This window comes from Mycteria americana, chromosome 19 (genome assembly GCF_035582795.1).
Source record: "Mycteria americana isolate JAX WOST 10 ecotype Jacksonville Zoo and Gardens chromosome 19, USCA_MyAme_1.0, whole genome shotgun sequence".
Lineage (NCBI taxonomy): Eukaryota > Metazoa > Chordata > Aves > Ciconiiformes > Ciconiidae > Mycteria > Mycteria americana.
The window spans coordinates 5369250-5383792 of NC_134383.1; the positions used below are offsets into that span (position 1 = coordinate 5369250).

Consider the following 14543-nt stretch of genomic DNA (forward strand, 5'->3'; position numbering starts at 1 on the left):
GGGGTCAGGATGGGATCCCCTCTCTGATCCCAGGGCACAGGCGTCCGCTGGGCAGGGCAGGGCAGCCTTCCCGGGCTCTTTGCCATCGTCCCTTGGCCGTGGGATTGGTGTTTATCGCCAGTGCCAAGGTGCAGGGCTATTTCATTCGGAAACCCGCTCTGCCATGGCCGCGTCCTTCTCGCGAAGCATCTGCAGGAAGGGTCCCGCTTCAGCAAGTGCACCCGAGATGCTGGCTACCCCCAGCTTCACCAAGTCCCGTGTCGCTTTATGTCTCTGCTCTTGGGATGGGAGGAACTGGATGTCCAGACCCGGGCGAGGGTCTTCCCAGCCTCGGCGTTGCCGTAGCGGGGAGCCCCGCGGTGGCACCGTCTCTACGCGGCAGCAGCCTCCCCTCCTCTCCCTTTGGGATGCTGTTCAACTCCACCTCCGCATCTTGTATTCTTGCCTCCTGGCACGCGGCGTGCTTTTATTTTTCCTGGATCTGCTTGGATGACGAAGCCTGTTGATTACTTGTTTTTCTTTATGAGGCATCCCCCAGCTTCGCGCGAGCTCCCGCACCGAGGGGGGATTTGGGGTTCGTGTCCCTGCTGTGGCTCCCTGATATTGACCCCATTTCCAAACTGCAGGTTAAGCCTTGAAACCCCTCTGAACTTGGCTGGGAAAATCAAGTGGGTTTAAAAATACCCTGTCTGTTTGCACTCCGTTTCTTCTGGTGTCTGCAGGTTGTTTTCAAGCGTTTCCCCACAATGTGGGGGTGCGAAACGCTTCTTGGAATTGAGAGCTGCAGTCTCCATTGCTCGTGTGACTTCAGTGGCCAGGACTTGGAAGAAAAACCTGGTCAGGGCTGGGAGCGCGGGGCTGGCCGGTTGGGAAGTTGGGGAGACCCTGGGGGGGGGGGGGTGTGTGTCTGTGAAACATCTCCCCACTGCTTTCCTGCAGTCTCTGGAAGCGGGAACAGGAGGGCATGGGGGCTGGTGGCAGGGTGGGTGGCAGCTGGGGAGAGCCGGGGGCCGGTTAGCCGCCCTGGCTGCCAGTCGGCCGTGCGCGTGGGGAGGTGATGCTCAGCCGTGCGTGCAGATCCCCACCGGCCTTGTGATCAGACACCGGCGCTGCGAGCTGCTGGGGCTGACCTATTTTCCTATGCCGGGGCGGCCCTGGCCAGCCGTGGGTCCGGCGGAGCGGCTGGCTCGTCCCCTCCCCGAGGATGTCACTGGTTTGCTGGGGAGCCAGTCAGGGGATCCCAGCGTAGGGCTGCAAGCGCGACTCCCCAGCACCCATCACCGGGGTATCTGGGCATCTGGATGGCCTCTTGGGGAGCACGCTTCTCCAGCTGGGCAAGTATCGGTATCTAAGGCTCCATTTGTCGTTGAGGAGCTGAAAACCAAGGTCCCACCTTGGTACCCAAGGAGCTGGTGGGCTGGGGCAGGCGGGGTATCGAGGAGGGGCTGGGGTGCTGTCCCCTCCATCCTCTGCTGCCGGTGGAAAGCAGGACTGTCCCTTTGAAGGTGGCGAGGTGCTGGGGACCCGCTCGCTTGGGCGAGGCGGCCAGGGAAGCGTGCGTCCTTGGATGCTCTTGAGCAGCACGTGACAGCCGCTGTCCCCGATCAGCGCAGGGGGGCCGTGGGCAGCAGGCAGGGGGGTTCCCAGCCGTGCAGCGCAGCCCCCTGGGTGGGCACAGCGGGGTTGGGACGGGTCCCCGCAGCTCTCTGCTGGGGTGGCAGGGGAGGGCTGACGCTGTCCCCGTCCCCGCTGACAGGGTGCGAATGCCTGAGCTCATCGGCGATGCAGCGATAACGAGGCACGGAGAGGTGCAAGAGCGTCGTCAGGGCGGTGCAAAATGGGGGGCAGGAGCGGGGTGCGGGCGTGTGCATGCATATTGCACGGGGGTGCGCAGCGTTCCCCCGGCCTGCGTGGGGTCCAGGCAGGTACGTGGCTGTGCGGGACTCCCGTAGCGGGGCCGGATGCCTGCAGCGAGCGTGCAATGCAGCGTCTGCTCCTTGCAGACGGTTCGCAGCTTTGCACCCCGGCATCGCCCTCCCTGCTGCCACCAGCCAGCCCTCCCGGTTAAACAGCCACCATCTAGCCCCAGCGCCTGGCTTGCCGGTGCTGCGGGGACCGGGGATGCCCGGTTGGCCCTAGGGCTGTGCGTTGCGTTGCACCTTGCAGCGGGGAGGGGGGTTTTGGCTGTGGCCGGGGCTCGCTGGCAGAGCCGGCTCTGCCCGCTCCCCTTCCCATGGGGGCACTCGGCCGGCGAGCCCGTGGGGTGGCACGGCACGGGCCTCTTGCCGGTACGTGCTTGTGCCGGAGCCAAAAATAGCTGGTGATGCTCGGCTCCCGTGGCGGGGAAGCGGTGATGTCACTCGCCGCCAATCACCGGCGGCCCCGAGGAGCAGCGCGGAGGAGTGGGAACGTGCTTCCCCGAGCATCCCCCCTGGAGCAGGCGGCAGCTTCGTGTACCGGGAACAGGGGGGGCCCCTTCCTTGGTGGGAAGGGAGATACGGGGCTGAACCCTGCGCCTGCAGTTTTGGGGACCCCCCCCGTTGGCTCCCCCCAGCCCTGGGTTTTCCCTCTCCCTTTCTGAAAGCCGTGCTGAGGATGCAGCTTTGCCGCTGATGGCGGGAGCAGGATGACGACAGGCTGCAGCTCAGCGGGAGGCACAGCCGGGGTGGAGCAGTGCCGTCCTCTGAGGCTGAGACCAAAGCCCTCTTTAATTACCCCAGCCGGGGCCAGGCAGGAGAAGCCGGGTGCCAGACTCGACGTGCAGGTCGCAGCCTAATTTCAGGCCTGGGGCTCTTGGGGACGCCCAAGGACGGGTGGGCTTGGCCGGAGCATCGCTGCTCCGGGGGCTTGGCTTGCCCTGGGACGGCTCCTGTGGGAAAGCTGGATCCCCGGGCTGGCACGCCAGAGCTCTGGGTTGGTGGTCCCTGCAGGCTCGGTCCCGCTCGCCGGAGGATGCGGGGGCACAAGCAGGGCTGCAAAAGCAGCTTTTTCCCCAGTACGGGGATGTGGGGCAGCTCTGACGGTGCTGCTGGGTGGGGAGCGGTGCTGGGTGTGCTCCGTGCGCCCTGTCCGCTGCGAGCAGGGGGTCCCTAAAACTGCCACGGGGCTGCTGGGCACCACCCTTGCCCCAGTGCAGGGGATGGGAAGCCATCCCGGAGCAGGGGGTGCTCGGTGGCCGCCGTCCTGAGTCCTGTGGTGGCTTGCGGTGGCCTTGGAGCTGGGTGGAGGGCCTTGGGGAACCCCGCCTTGGTTTTGGGGCAAGGGAGACCCAGGGGCTGCCCTCAGTGGAGCCAGGCAGCTGGGGACGGGCATCGTCTCTGCTGTGGCTCTCCCGGGTGTCCTGGTCCTCCAGCTAACGTGGACACTGGGGTCTGGCGGCAGGATCAGCCACAGTTTCTTCCTTCACCCCCTCGCAGGTGCCCTCGGCTCAAGGGAGGAGCCCGAGTTTGTGACCGCTCGCGCTGGCGAGAGCGTGATCCTGGGATGCGACGTGATCCACCCGCTCACGGGGCAGCCCCCTCCCTATGTCGTGGAGTGGTTCAAGTTTGGCGTCCCCATCCCCATCTTCATCAAGTTTGGGTTTTACCCTCCCCATGTCGACCCGGAGTATGCCGGTGAGTCCGGGTGGGCACGGGGGTACGAGGGGGACGTGCCGGGTCCCGACTGCGGCGCAGCCGGGGACGCACGGCTCCGCTCCTCTGTCGGAAACTGCGCGCGCTCTGCCTCTCGTTGCTCGCTTTCCACCCAGTTGGTTTTAATTAAGCAGCAGCGCTAGGAAGCCAGCTGGGCTGCGTGGGACGGGAGCAAGCGAGGCAGAGAAACCCAGGGTGACGCGTGGTGGCGGCGGCTGCTGCCGCTGCCGCTGCGCCCCGGAGCAGCTGTGAGCCTGGGAGGGGACGCGGGGATGCTGGGGGGACGCTGGGGACGGAGCCGGGGCCACGTGCCGGGCGGAGGTGGCAGGTTGGAGCTGCAGAGCCCACGTTGGCCGCTCGCCAACGTGCCACCAGCCCCACATGGCTGGTGGCCTCTGGTGGGGTCTCTGAGCTGGGGACCAGCCCCGAGGGGGTTGGCGTGTTGGGGCAGCCCTATTTTAATGTGCCATTCCCTGGGGACCACCTTCCCTGAGTCTTACCCTGCTTCCAGGCCCTGCAGGGCATCCTCTGCCCAAATTGCCGCCTGGGAAATGCTGCGGCAGGGAGGATGCCAGCACCTGAGCCTGGGCTGAGCCCTGCCAAACTCAGTTCATGCTTGAGTGATGCCGGAGCCCAGTGGCCCCCGTGCCAGGGTGGAGGTTTGGGCTGCTTTGCTGCCAGTCCGGTTTCCCGGGCTGCACGCAGGGTCAGCCCGGAGCCACCCTGCTTTTTGGGAGGCTCCCAGACTGGGGAAGGGCTCTGAGGCGTGCCTGCTCGCCGGCTGTTCCGTCGCCAGCCCCGGCTGGGAGCAGAAGGCCGGTGTCGCTGCGGGCAGACGCCGCTCGAGGCACCTTGCCTGGCCACGGCAGCTTGCTCTGCCCTCCCCAGATGGGCGAGCGTGTTGCCGGCGGGCTGCGACCAGCAGCGCCGTGCCGTGAGGCTCAACCAGCCCCAAAACTGGCGACGGTGGGGCTCTGCCCGGCCCCAGAGCTGCTGCAGCCGCTCGGTGCCTGCACCGGGGTGTCCCCTGCAGCAGTGCTCCTGGGGGGGGCTGGTCTGGTGCTGGGGGGGGCCGTTGCGTGGGGTCGGGGGCCGCCGAGCCGACGGCTGCGTTCTCCCCGCAGGCCGGGCCAGCCTGCACGACAAAGCCTCCCTGCGCATTGAGCAGGTCCGCTCCGAGGACCAGGGCTGGTACGAGTGCAAAGTGCTCATGCTGGACCAGCAGTACGACACCTTCCACAACGGCAGCTGGGTCCACCTCACGGTCAACGGTGAGCCGGGCACGGCGGGCGGGGGGCTGCGGCATCGCCGTGGGGTCGCGTGCGGTGCCGGTGCCGAGACGGGTTTCCCTTTGATCCGTGGCGGATGCTGGACCTCAGTGGTATCTGTGCCTTGCAGACGAGCGAGCCTGAAGCCATCCAGGCTGACTGCTCCAGCCGGGGCGTGACTTAAAAAAGGGACAAACTTTTATTAGGGATTTCACAGTGTAATTATGCGGAGCTTGTTTAAAGGAGAGACATCAAGAAACGGGGCTGGGAACGAATCTCCTCTTACAAACAGATCAGAAAATCAAATCTTTGTTTTCTTGAAATTCAGATTTACTCAAATTACTTTTTCATTTTATTAAGGGTGCATATTAAACTAATTAGCAGATTGTCGCTCTCCGCATCAGGCGAGGTCTTTATTTTTAGCCCAGCAGCAGGGCTGTGCCTCTCCTGCTGCAGTGGGGTGGCTGGAAAGGAGATGTGGGCACCGGCAGCTCCTCGCTGGTCTTGCCTGACCTTGAGCAATTAATTTAACCTTTCGGGGGGATGGCTGGGCTGCGACACCGAGCAGAGCCACCTAATTGAGCCCAATTAGCGAGCGGGAGCTTTGCAAGCGGGGCCGTGCAGCACGCCGGCCCCGTCCCTGCCCACCACCCTGCCTTCTGCCTCCTTTCCCCCTGCCCGCACAAAGCGGGTGGGATGCGGCCGCGCTTCCCGGCGAGGCTGCCCTCCTCCTGCCCGCTCACGAGCTCGGAGGGCTCGGGAAGGAAGGAGCGAGAGGAGGAGGAGGATGGTGCCCGCTTCATCTGCACCACGTGCACGGATCCTGCAAACCGCTGGCCCGAGGGGCTGGAAGCGGCCAGCGGGGCCCCAGGTGCCCTGTCCCGCCCCAGCCTCAACCCCCTTTCCAAAACGGGGTGCTTTTTGGGTTTTATGCAGCACGGGGCACGCAGGGGCTTAATAGCAAAAATAATAACCGTAATCCTCCCAGCCTGAGGAATTGCTTTCAGGGGGAAGGCTGTGGCTTTCCCCCAGTGCATTATAGTGCTTAATTTTCTTTGGGGAAAATAAAAATCATTTGGGGAGAAACAAAATATAATTCTTTTTTTTTTTTTTTTTCCCCTGAGCAGATTAAATTGCCAACCTGTCTTCCTCAAAAGTGGGCTTTAAGAACTGCTGGTAATTAGGGGCGGGCTGTAATCCTGCCAGTCTCTTTAATCAGGAAGGAGCCTTTCGATCTGCACTGCGGTGTTTTCCCATGTTTTGACAATAGCAAGTTAATGTGCAACGGGGGGGACGTGGTGCCGTGCCCTGGAGCCGGTGGGGAGCAGAGGGGAGGGGGCTGGGGCGCGGTGTGGCAGGGAGGGGATGCCCTTGGCGGGTGTCCCTGGGGACAGCCCCCGTGACAGCTGCTGTTGTCCCCGTCCCTGCAGCCCTGTTCGCCTTTGGGGTGATCCCAGCCCCGCCGTGGGGATGTGCGGCGCGTCCCCTGTTTGCAGGCGGCAGCCCCCGCTCCGTCCCCGTGCCCCCCGAGACCCACAGCGGCCACGGGTGAAACAGGGGGGTCACGGTGGTCTCCCCTGCCCCGCAGCTCCCCCCACCTTCACGGAGACGCCGCCGCAGTACGTAGAGGCGAAGGAAGGCAGCAGCGTCACCTTGACCTGCATGGCGTTCGGGAACCCCAAGCCCATCGTCACCTGGCTGAGAGAGGGAGACCTTTTGGGTGCCAACGGCAAGTACCAGGTAGGTGGCCGGCGGGGGCTGGCAGGGGCTGCTGCGGGGCTCCCGGCCGGCGGGGACGGTATCGACGGGACCACGGCGGCGGCAGCTCTGCCGTGCCTGGAGCCGGGCGTGCTTTCTCAGCACTTCTTGCCGAGATGCCCGTCTTCCCCCCGGTCTCTGCTGAGCGGCAGCCTCTGACGCTGCCTGCCCTGGGGTGCAGGTTACAGACCCCCGGGTGTTTCGGGCAGCCCCGTTCCCTGCTGCTCCCCGGGGGCTCTCGTCCTGGGGGCCAGTTCCTGTGCCAGGTCCCAGAGATGGGGTGGGGGCTGCAGCCTGGGGACGCCGTGTCCCCGGGCAGGGATGGATGCAGCGGGGTTGCGGCAGGGGAGGGTTCGGGCAGGGAGGGCTTTGCCCCCCTCCCAGGACCCTTTTTGCATCCTGGAGGCTCCCGGGCAGAGATTTCCCCCTGAGCTGTAATTGGTAAATCAGCCATTGGAATCAGCGCAGGCACTAATGAGAGTAATTAGGAATCATTTGTTACTAATTGAAATAGAAGGATGAGGCAGAATGAGGTGGGGGGGAGCCTGGCTGCGAGCAGGGCTCCCTGGGCATGGGGGAGCTGCTACCCCGGGGGTGATGGTCCCTCGCCCGTCCTTCCTCGGCCGTGTCCCTGGGGAGGAGTTGGGCTGCTCCTCTTGTAGCTGCGAGGTGGCCCCACGGGGAGGACGGTGGCCGAGCCGGGGCCTCCCCCTTGTACCCTACCCCAGGGGTGGAGCTGGTCCCTTGGGAGCGGGGGATGCTCCGGCGCGGCATCCTGCTCCTTGTGAAGCGCCGATGGTGCCGGGGCGCTTGGCAGGAGCGGTTTGGAGTCTGCTGCCTGCCAGTCACTTCTGCAGGAGACGAATACGTTTGCGAGGGTTATTTATTTATTTTATTACTTTTTTTTTTTTTCCCCTTCCCCTTGGCGTCAAGTAGAAACGCGTGTGTTGGTTTATTAATATCCGACGTCTTGCAGAGCGGGGAAACCCATTTCTCATCCGGCCCTAAAAGCGCCGGCAGCTCTCCGTCATGGGAAGCGGGGAGGGAGGGAGGGTGCTGAGCTGGGGCTGGGGCACATCCCACGCTCCAGGGTCTTCCCTTGTCGTCCCCAGGTGAGCGACGGGAGCCTTACGGTGCTCTCCGTCAGCCGGGAGGACAGGGGTGCCTACACCTGCCGGGCGTACAGCATCCAGGGGGAGGCTGTGCACACCACGCGCCTGCTCGTTCAAGGTGAGATCTTCCACCCCAGCCCCTCCGGCTTGTCCTCGGCCGCTGGGGAGCTGGGAGGGGGCTCCGTGGATGGAACTCGGTGGACCGCAGGGCTGCGGTGTTGCCCCGAAGCGACCCGCCCGGCCTTGCGGGCTCGGCATCGTGCCGGCTGCCCCGTGGCTCCGCATCCCGTTTGTAGGACGGAGGAATCCACTTAATCGGGGCACCGTGGTGGCCGTGCCGATGAACAGCTGGGCTCCGATGGCGGCTCGGTTTTGTTCAGGAAGCAGGGAAAAGATTGAGGCTGTCACAAAGCGCCTTGTCAGATGGTGGTGATGCATGGCAGGCCTCCCGCTCCTCGCTCCCTCTTTTATTAAATAAATCTTTAATTAGGTCAACAGCTACCGGTGGAGAGAGGAGCGCGGGGTGTCCTCTGCTCTGCTTTCGCCGCGTCGGCGAGCTGCGGACACTGGCTGCCGGCTCCCGGCAGTTTGCTGCTTTCCCCCTGGATTTTTTCCTGTGGGAGATGCAGTCCTGGAAACGCGCTCGGGACGAAGGGAGGCACGAGCTCGTGTGCCCGGGGAGAAGCAGAGCCGTGCGCCATGGGCATGGGGCTCCCTCCCCAAAGCTGCAGAGATGAGGGAATAACAGGGCCACTGTGCTCCTCGAGGTCAGCCCCTGCGCCCCGTGATCCCAGGGGATCGGGGCCAGCTCTGCCCCAGAGCCCCCCAACAGCTCCCAGCCAACGATGCTGTGATGGAGCTGAGCCTGAGCAACCTTTGAGGGGACACCTGTACTGGTGGGGATGACACTTTTCTCTTCCCCAACTCCAGGACCTCCTTTCATCGTTTCCCCTCCGGAGAACATCACGGTCAACATCTCCCAGGATGCGCTCTTCACCTGCCAGGCCGAGGCGTACCCCGGGAACCTCACCTACCTGTGGTACTGGGAGGAGGAGAACGTCTACTTCAAGAAGTGAGTTTGCAGCCAGTGGGGCGATGTGTCCTCCTCCTCCTCCTCCTTCCCCCAAATCGTGCTGGGGCCACCGACGGGGTAGGCATTGCCCCCGGGTCTCCCTGCGATCCTCCTCTCTTCTTCTCTCACAGCGACCTGAAGTTGAGGGTGCGGATCCTGATCGATGGGACGCTGATCATTTTCCGCGTCAAGCCAGAGGATGCTGGAAAATACACCTGTATCCCCAGCAACAGCCTGGGCCGCTCGCCATCAGCCTCTGCCTACCTGACGGTGCAGTGTGAGTGTGGGCAGCGGGGCCCGATCCTGAGGGATGGGGCTGGGGTTGATGATACCCGGCTCGGAAGCAGCCCCAGAGGCTCTGTCATCCTGGTGTGGTGCTAGGAGGCTCGGGTCGATGTGACAGCGGCCTTTGGATGAGCACGCAGTCATCCTCGGCAAAAGGCCGAGAGCATCCCGTAAGTGCTTGTAGGGTGTAGGCAGCAAGAAAGCAAATAGCCTGAGCACCCTGGGTAGCACCGCTCAGCTGGGACCGCTGTCCACCTTCGGTACAAGTGCTTTTTGACTAGGGTGGGCATCTTCCCACCGCTGCTGCCGGCACGCTGTCCTCATCGGCTGCATCGTGTCGGGCAGAGAAACACCAGATCAGGGCTCTCGATCTCAACTACCTGCTTGTATTTTTTTTGGTATTTATTATGGGGGCTTGTTCCCGCAGCGTAGTTTTTCTGTGAGCTCGGTAGCTTTGTGTGTCGTATTTTTCAGGCGGTAACTGATCTAAACAAGCGGAGGAGAAGGGGCTGTAGCCGGAGCGTTGCTTCCCACGCTTGTTCTCTTGGGCTCCTCGGGCGGTAATGGGTAGTGTGCCACCGGCGTCCTGTGGCATTCGACAGTAATGGCCTCAATTGCTGCCACTCGCAATTGCAATATTGCTCTGCTGTAAAAGACTGCAGCGGTTTTGTTTTATAATGAAAGACAGGCTGGAGCAAACTGGGCTTGCGACTTGGGTTTTGAAGGCTGCCTGAGAGCTGCTGCCCGTAGACCCAGTGCTGGTTAGGCGGAAGCCCCGCGCCGGCGGGGAGCCGCTCTGAGAAGGGCTGGTAGGTCTGATCGTTTCCCTGTGGGGATGGATGAAGGGGCAGGGGGATGGTGTGACTGGTGCTGTGCCCAGGCAGAGGCGTGATTCAGGGCTTAGATGTGCCCGGCTGGGTGGCTCTTGGGAAAGCGCGCAGCCTCAGGCCATTAAATCTGCCCTGCCGCTAATCCAGGACCCCTCGTCAAGGCTGATAGCTGTTAAAAATAGCTCTAATGGCAGGAAAAACAGCGTTCGGACAATCTGCTGTTCAGACGGCCCTGCGAGGCTTTGGTGCAAGGGGGTGCGCTTGGCTTTTTGTGCTGCAAACCCCTTTCCTCCGGAGCAAACCTTCTCATCTCTACGGGGGCTGATGCCCCCGGAGGGAGCCTTCCCACGCACCGAAGCAGCCGTCGGATGGGGACATGGCTCTGGGTCACTAGTGAGCTGGGCTGGCCCCCGGCCAGTGACCTAGTAGTGAAAGGCTCGATCCCATTACCCTCTCCCACGCCGCCGAAGCCCTTGATTACATTTCCTAAGAGGTGGAGTCAAGCGGAGGGGGGTAAAGCCCGCTCCATCTGCAGCGCTTGGCAATCTGGGTTACGGTGCCATTGCCGGGGGCGTGGGGTTTTGGGGAGCGGCTGGGGTTACGTGTTTCGGCAGGGCAGGAGCAGAGCTCCCAAACTTGGTAGCGTTTGCTGTCCTCCATCCCTTCCTCCTAAACGCCTTACCTTTACCTCCAGCTTTGCGTTTTTTTGCATCAGCAGCGCAGGGACGTTGCACCCCCAAAAAAATGCATTCATCCCTTAACGCAGCGTAAGCCCCGTCAGGATTTTCGCGTAACCTCGTGCTGCCGGTGTCTAGACGAGATTGTAGAAATACTCGCTCTTATTAAAAGTAACTTTTTTTTTTTAAAACAGCTTCTTATTAAAGAAAGCCTAGATTCTCTCCAACCCACTCGCACTTAATTAAAAAGCTCTTAGAAGCACTGTTAATGACACATTCTAGACGGGAGGATTGCGAGACGCCTCGCTGTGTGGGTGGTGCAGCGTGGGGGGGTTAGGTACGTATTTTAAGCTTTTGCATCCCGTTGGAAAGGGTGGAGGTGGCTGATGCTCAAGCGACCCAGCCTTGATGAGGCACAGGCTGCGAATACAAACAGATAGGAGGTAAAGGGCTCACGGCAGCCCGGCCGCGGATCCCTTCTCCCGTCTTGGTTGCTGCAGTTGGTGTGTTTTAAGGCTCGGGAGTTGAAATAGTTTTCATTGCTGGTGTGCAAACGCAGGCTGCAGGACAGGCGGGTGCTTGCCGGGTGTGCACCGCGCCATGCACGTGTCCCGCAGGCTGAGCGTGACGGAGCAGCTTGGGCTTCAGCAGGATGCAAGTCGGTGTGGATGTGAGAGCAGGCGTATTTAATGTTTCTTCTTAACTGCAGCTTTTAATGAGCCCAGGTAGGAACACCCTGGGCATGAGTAAACCTCCCAGAAATGCCAGGTATTACAGCGGATTTGTCTGTAGCAAGCCTGGAGATAACAGCCTGTGGGAGCCAAGGTGGTGGTTGGGTTTGGAATTCATGATGAAAGCGATGTAGATCCTCTGAAGCCAGGTGGTGGGAGAGAGATGGGCTCCTTCCCCGCGCTAACGTGGTGGTGCTGCTCCCCCAGATCCTGCCCGCGTGGTGAACATGCCCCCCGTCATCTATGTTCCCATCGGGATACACGGATACATCCGCTGCCCGGTCGAGGCAGAGCCCCCAGTCACTCTGGTCAAGTGGAACAAAGACGGACGTCCCCTGCGAATCGAGAAGGTAACGAAGCCCCCAGGGAGCGACGCGTGGGGGCACGGCGAGGTTGGGACCCTCGCGTCCTCTGCAAACGCCAGTGAGCATCACTGGGCGCCCTGCGGGTCCAGCCCGCCGTCGGGAGAGAAGCAGCCCCGTGGGTGGGATGACGCTGCTTTTCCTTATCAGCTGTGGGCAGAGTTAATTCGGGTTCTTGCGTGGAGCCCAGGGCTCCTGTAGACGTGCTGTCTGCGCCTCCCAGACCTAATGCCTGCAGCCCTCTAAAGTGACCTCCTGATGGCCCTGGTTTGTGTGTTTTTTTTTTTTTCCAATGGCAACTGATAGTTAAAAGACCCTTTTAACAAGTCTCTGTCTTCCTATAATCATGGTTTGATAGTCTGAGCAAGGATATTAGACATTAAATATTTAAAGAAAACGCTCAGTATTTTAAATTTTTTGCTTAAATATTAATGATCGAAAGTTTTAATTTGGTTTAAACCTGTTGCTGCTGTGGCTGCCTGGTCCTTGGTGCCCTCAGCCCCTTGGGTGGGGTTGGTGCCACCTTGCATGAGTTTTACTTAGGGCGTGATAGGGCAAGATGAGTCATCTTGGTGCCACCAGGATGAGTTTTACTTAGGGCGTGATAGATTCTGATGTTAAATCTTTTGGGCTACTCGAAGAAGCCTGGCTGCGCGTACGGAGGAGAGCAGCCGCAAGATAAACCTGCCTGTCGTTGGGTGCGTACAGAGCAGGGCAGCCCTTCCTGGGAGGGCTGCGTTTGGATGGGGGCTGACCTTGCCCACGTTTCCTCTCCCTGCAGTTGAGGAGACGGCTCGGATGCTGGGAATTGAATTTGGCATCTCCTGGGGACGTGACAGCCGCTCTGGGCTTAGGTGGGGGGGGCTTGGCCGAAGGGAAAATAATAAGCTGTGGTGGGTGTAGGATAAGTCAGCTCCCTTTTTCTCACCGCTGCAGTATTCTGGCTGGAACCTGCTGGAAGACGGGTCGATCCGGATAGAGGAGGCAACCGAAGATGCTCTCGGCACTTACACCTGTGTGCCTTATAACGCCCTGGGTACGATGGGCCAGTCTCCCCCTGCCCGACTGGTACTGAAGGTAACGTGCCTGCTCAAATCCTTGCTCTGCAGCCGGCAGATTTGCGCCGCAGGTTGCGTCCTCCCGTGGGCCGGTCCTGTGCCGAGAAGAGCTCCTGGGGTTGTGCGGGGTGCTGGAGTCCCAGGCCGGGTGGTGTGAATGTGTGGGAGCTTTGCGGAGGCATCTTGCGCTGTAGTTAGGCTTTTTTAATATGGATTTTGCAACATGTCACTCGTTCTGCCTTCCTGTTCAGCCCAGCGCTGCAGGGGAAGATGAGGTGGGGTTTTTTCCCGTGCTGCTTATTTGGTGGTTAATTCTGTGCAGAAATTGAGGTTTTACGTGGCTTTTTCTGAGCGCTGCTTTATGAAGTGACCTGAAGAAGGGCTCTGTGCCCCCAAACTTGTCCACTTTTCCACCTATGTGACTTGGCTTAGCAAAAACCTATTGCCTCTTGCTCTGAGCCTTGTCTCTTACCTGTGCTGAGATCGGCGAACGCCGGCCCTTGCAAGCGCCCTGGAGGGGGAACCGCAGAGGTTTGAGCACGAAGGTGCATCTGTGCTGCGGCCGGAGGTCTGCTTCCCACCAGGACAGGCAAGCCCTGAGTGCACCCTGCCTGGCGCAGCTGGAAATACCCCGCCAGAGCGACGGCACGGGTTTCGGCACAGGCTGGGCCATAGCCGGTGTACGATGAGTATAAGGCTTTGGTAGCGCTGGACCAGGGTAGTTTGAGGAAACATGTCCCCGAGATGGCCTTTTTGCCAACAAAACGCTCAGCCTTGCTGACCTGGGCTTGGGTTCGCAGAGGATTTTAATAAACGGATGATTTGAGCTCTAGAGACGCTCCCCGTGCTCTTGCTGCGTGCGGAGCCCGAGGCACGCTGGGCTCCTGATGCGGTTCTCGGTGCGGCTGGGGTGGGAGCTGCTGCTTCTTCCTTCCCTGAACAAAAAGTCCTGTGCCTGTGAATGGTGGTGATTCATGGTGTCTCGCTGAGGTTCACGTGATAACGCTCTGCGTATCAGACACGCGCATCCGCTAAGACGGCCGCAGAGTTGAAATCAGGTTGATGTCTGATGCGAAGTGGGTGGGTTTTTTTCCTGTTTACCTCCTTAAAACTTAACCAGGATGCCCTAGTGCAGCAGCTTTTGGGAGAAAACTTCCCTCCGGGCGTTAATTTGGTGTACCGTAGAGTCTCCTTAGCGCACGCTCTCTGCCACGGCTTTCCTTGCAATGCCTCAACCTTACCCAAACCGGTGATTAATTTGTTTTGGAAAAGGGCTGGTTTTTGTTGCGGGGAGCCGCTCGCGCACGGTGGGGGTTGACGCTCCTTGCCTTTTCCCTTGGCTACAGGACCCCCCCTATTTCACGGTGCTACCAGGCTGGGAGTACAGACAGGAGGCAGGGAGGGAGCTGTTGATTCCTTGCGCTGCTGCCGGAGACCCCTTTCCCATCATCGCCTGGAGAAAGGTACCCGGCCTGCCAGACAAATCTGCAGTGCCTTTGGCTTTTGGTGAATATTGCAGACAGAGAAGCCACACTCTGTCCCGGTAAGAACAAACTGCAGGTACAGCTGCTTCGCTTTGGGCTGAGCCACTGCCGTCCTGTCCCGCAGGTGGGTGGGGGAAGCCCGGCTTGTGACCACCGAGTACCTTAATCCCGTGAAACTGTCACGGCAGCACCTGCAAAGCTGAGTGCTGCCCCGGCCCTCCTCCTCTTCCTCGCCGGCGCTGCCCGCAGGACACCGTCCTCCTTGCCTGCCTGC

At 61.1% G+C, this 14543-nt stretch overlaps 1 protein-coding gene across 1 annotated transcript in view; it reads left to right on the top strand.

The window, feature by feature from the left end:
• The first annotated feature begins 2626 nt into the window (after window positions 1–2626).
• IGSF9B (immunoglobulin superfamily member 9B) overlaps window positions 2627–14543 on the top strand; it is a 32960-nt gene continuing 21043 nt past the window's right edge. Inside the window, exons 1-10 of the mRNA XM_075521200.1 lie at window positions 2627–2764; window positions 3353–3614; window positions 4757–4903; window positions 6489–6640; window positions 7771–7888; window positions 8701–8842; window positions 8974–9119; window positions 11573–11715; window positions 12664–12804; window positions 14132–14248. Coding sequence (XP_075377315.1) covers window positions 2627–2764; window positions 3353–3614; window positions 4757–4903; window positions 6489–6640; window positions 7771–7888; window positions 8701–8842; window positions 8974–9119; window positions 11573–11715; window positions 12664–12804; window positions 14132–14248 — 1506 coding nt within the window. The remainder of the gene's footprint in view (window positions 2765–3352; window positions 3615–4756; window positions 4904–6488; window positions 6641–7770; window positions 7889–8700; window positions 8843–8973; window positions 9120–11572; window positions 11716–12663; window positions 12805–14131; window positions 14249–14543) is intronic.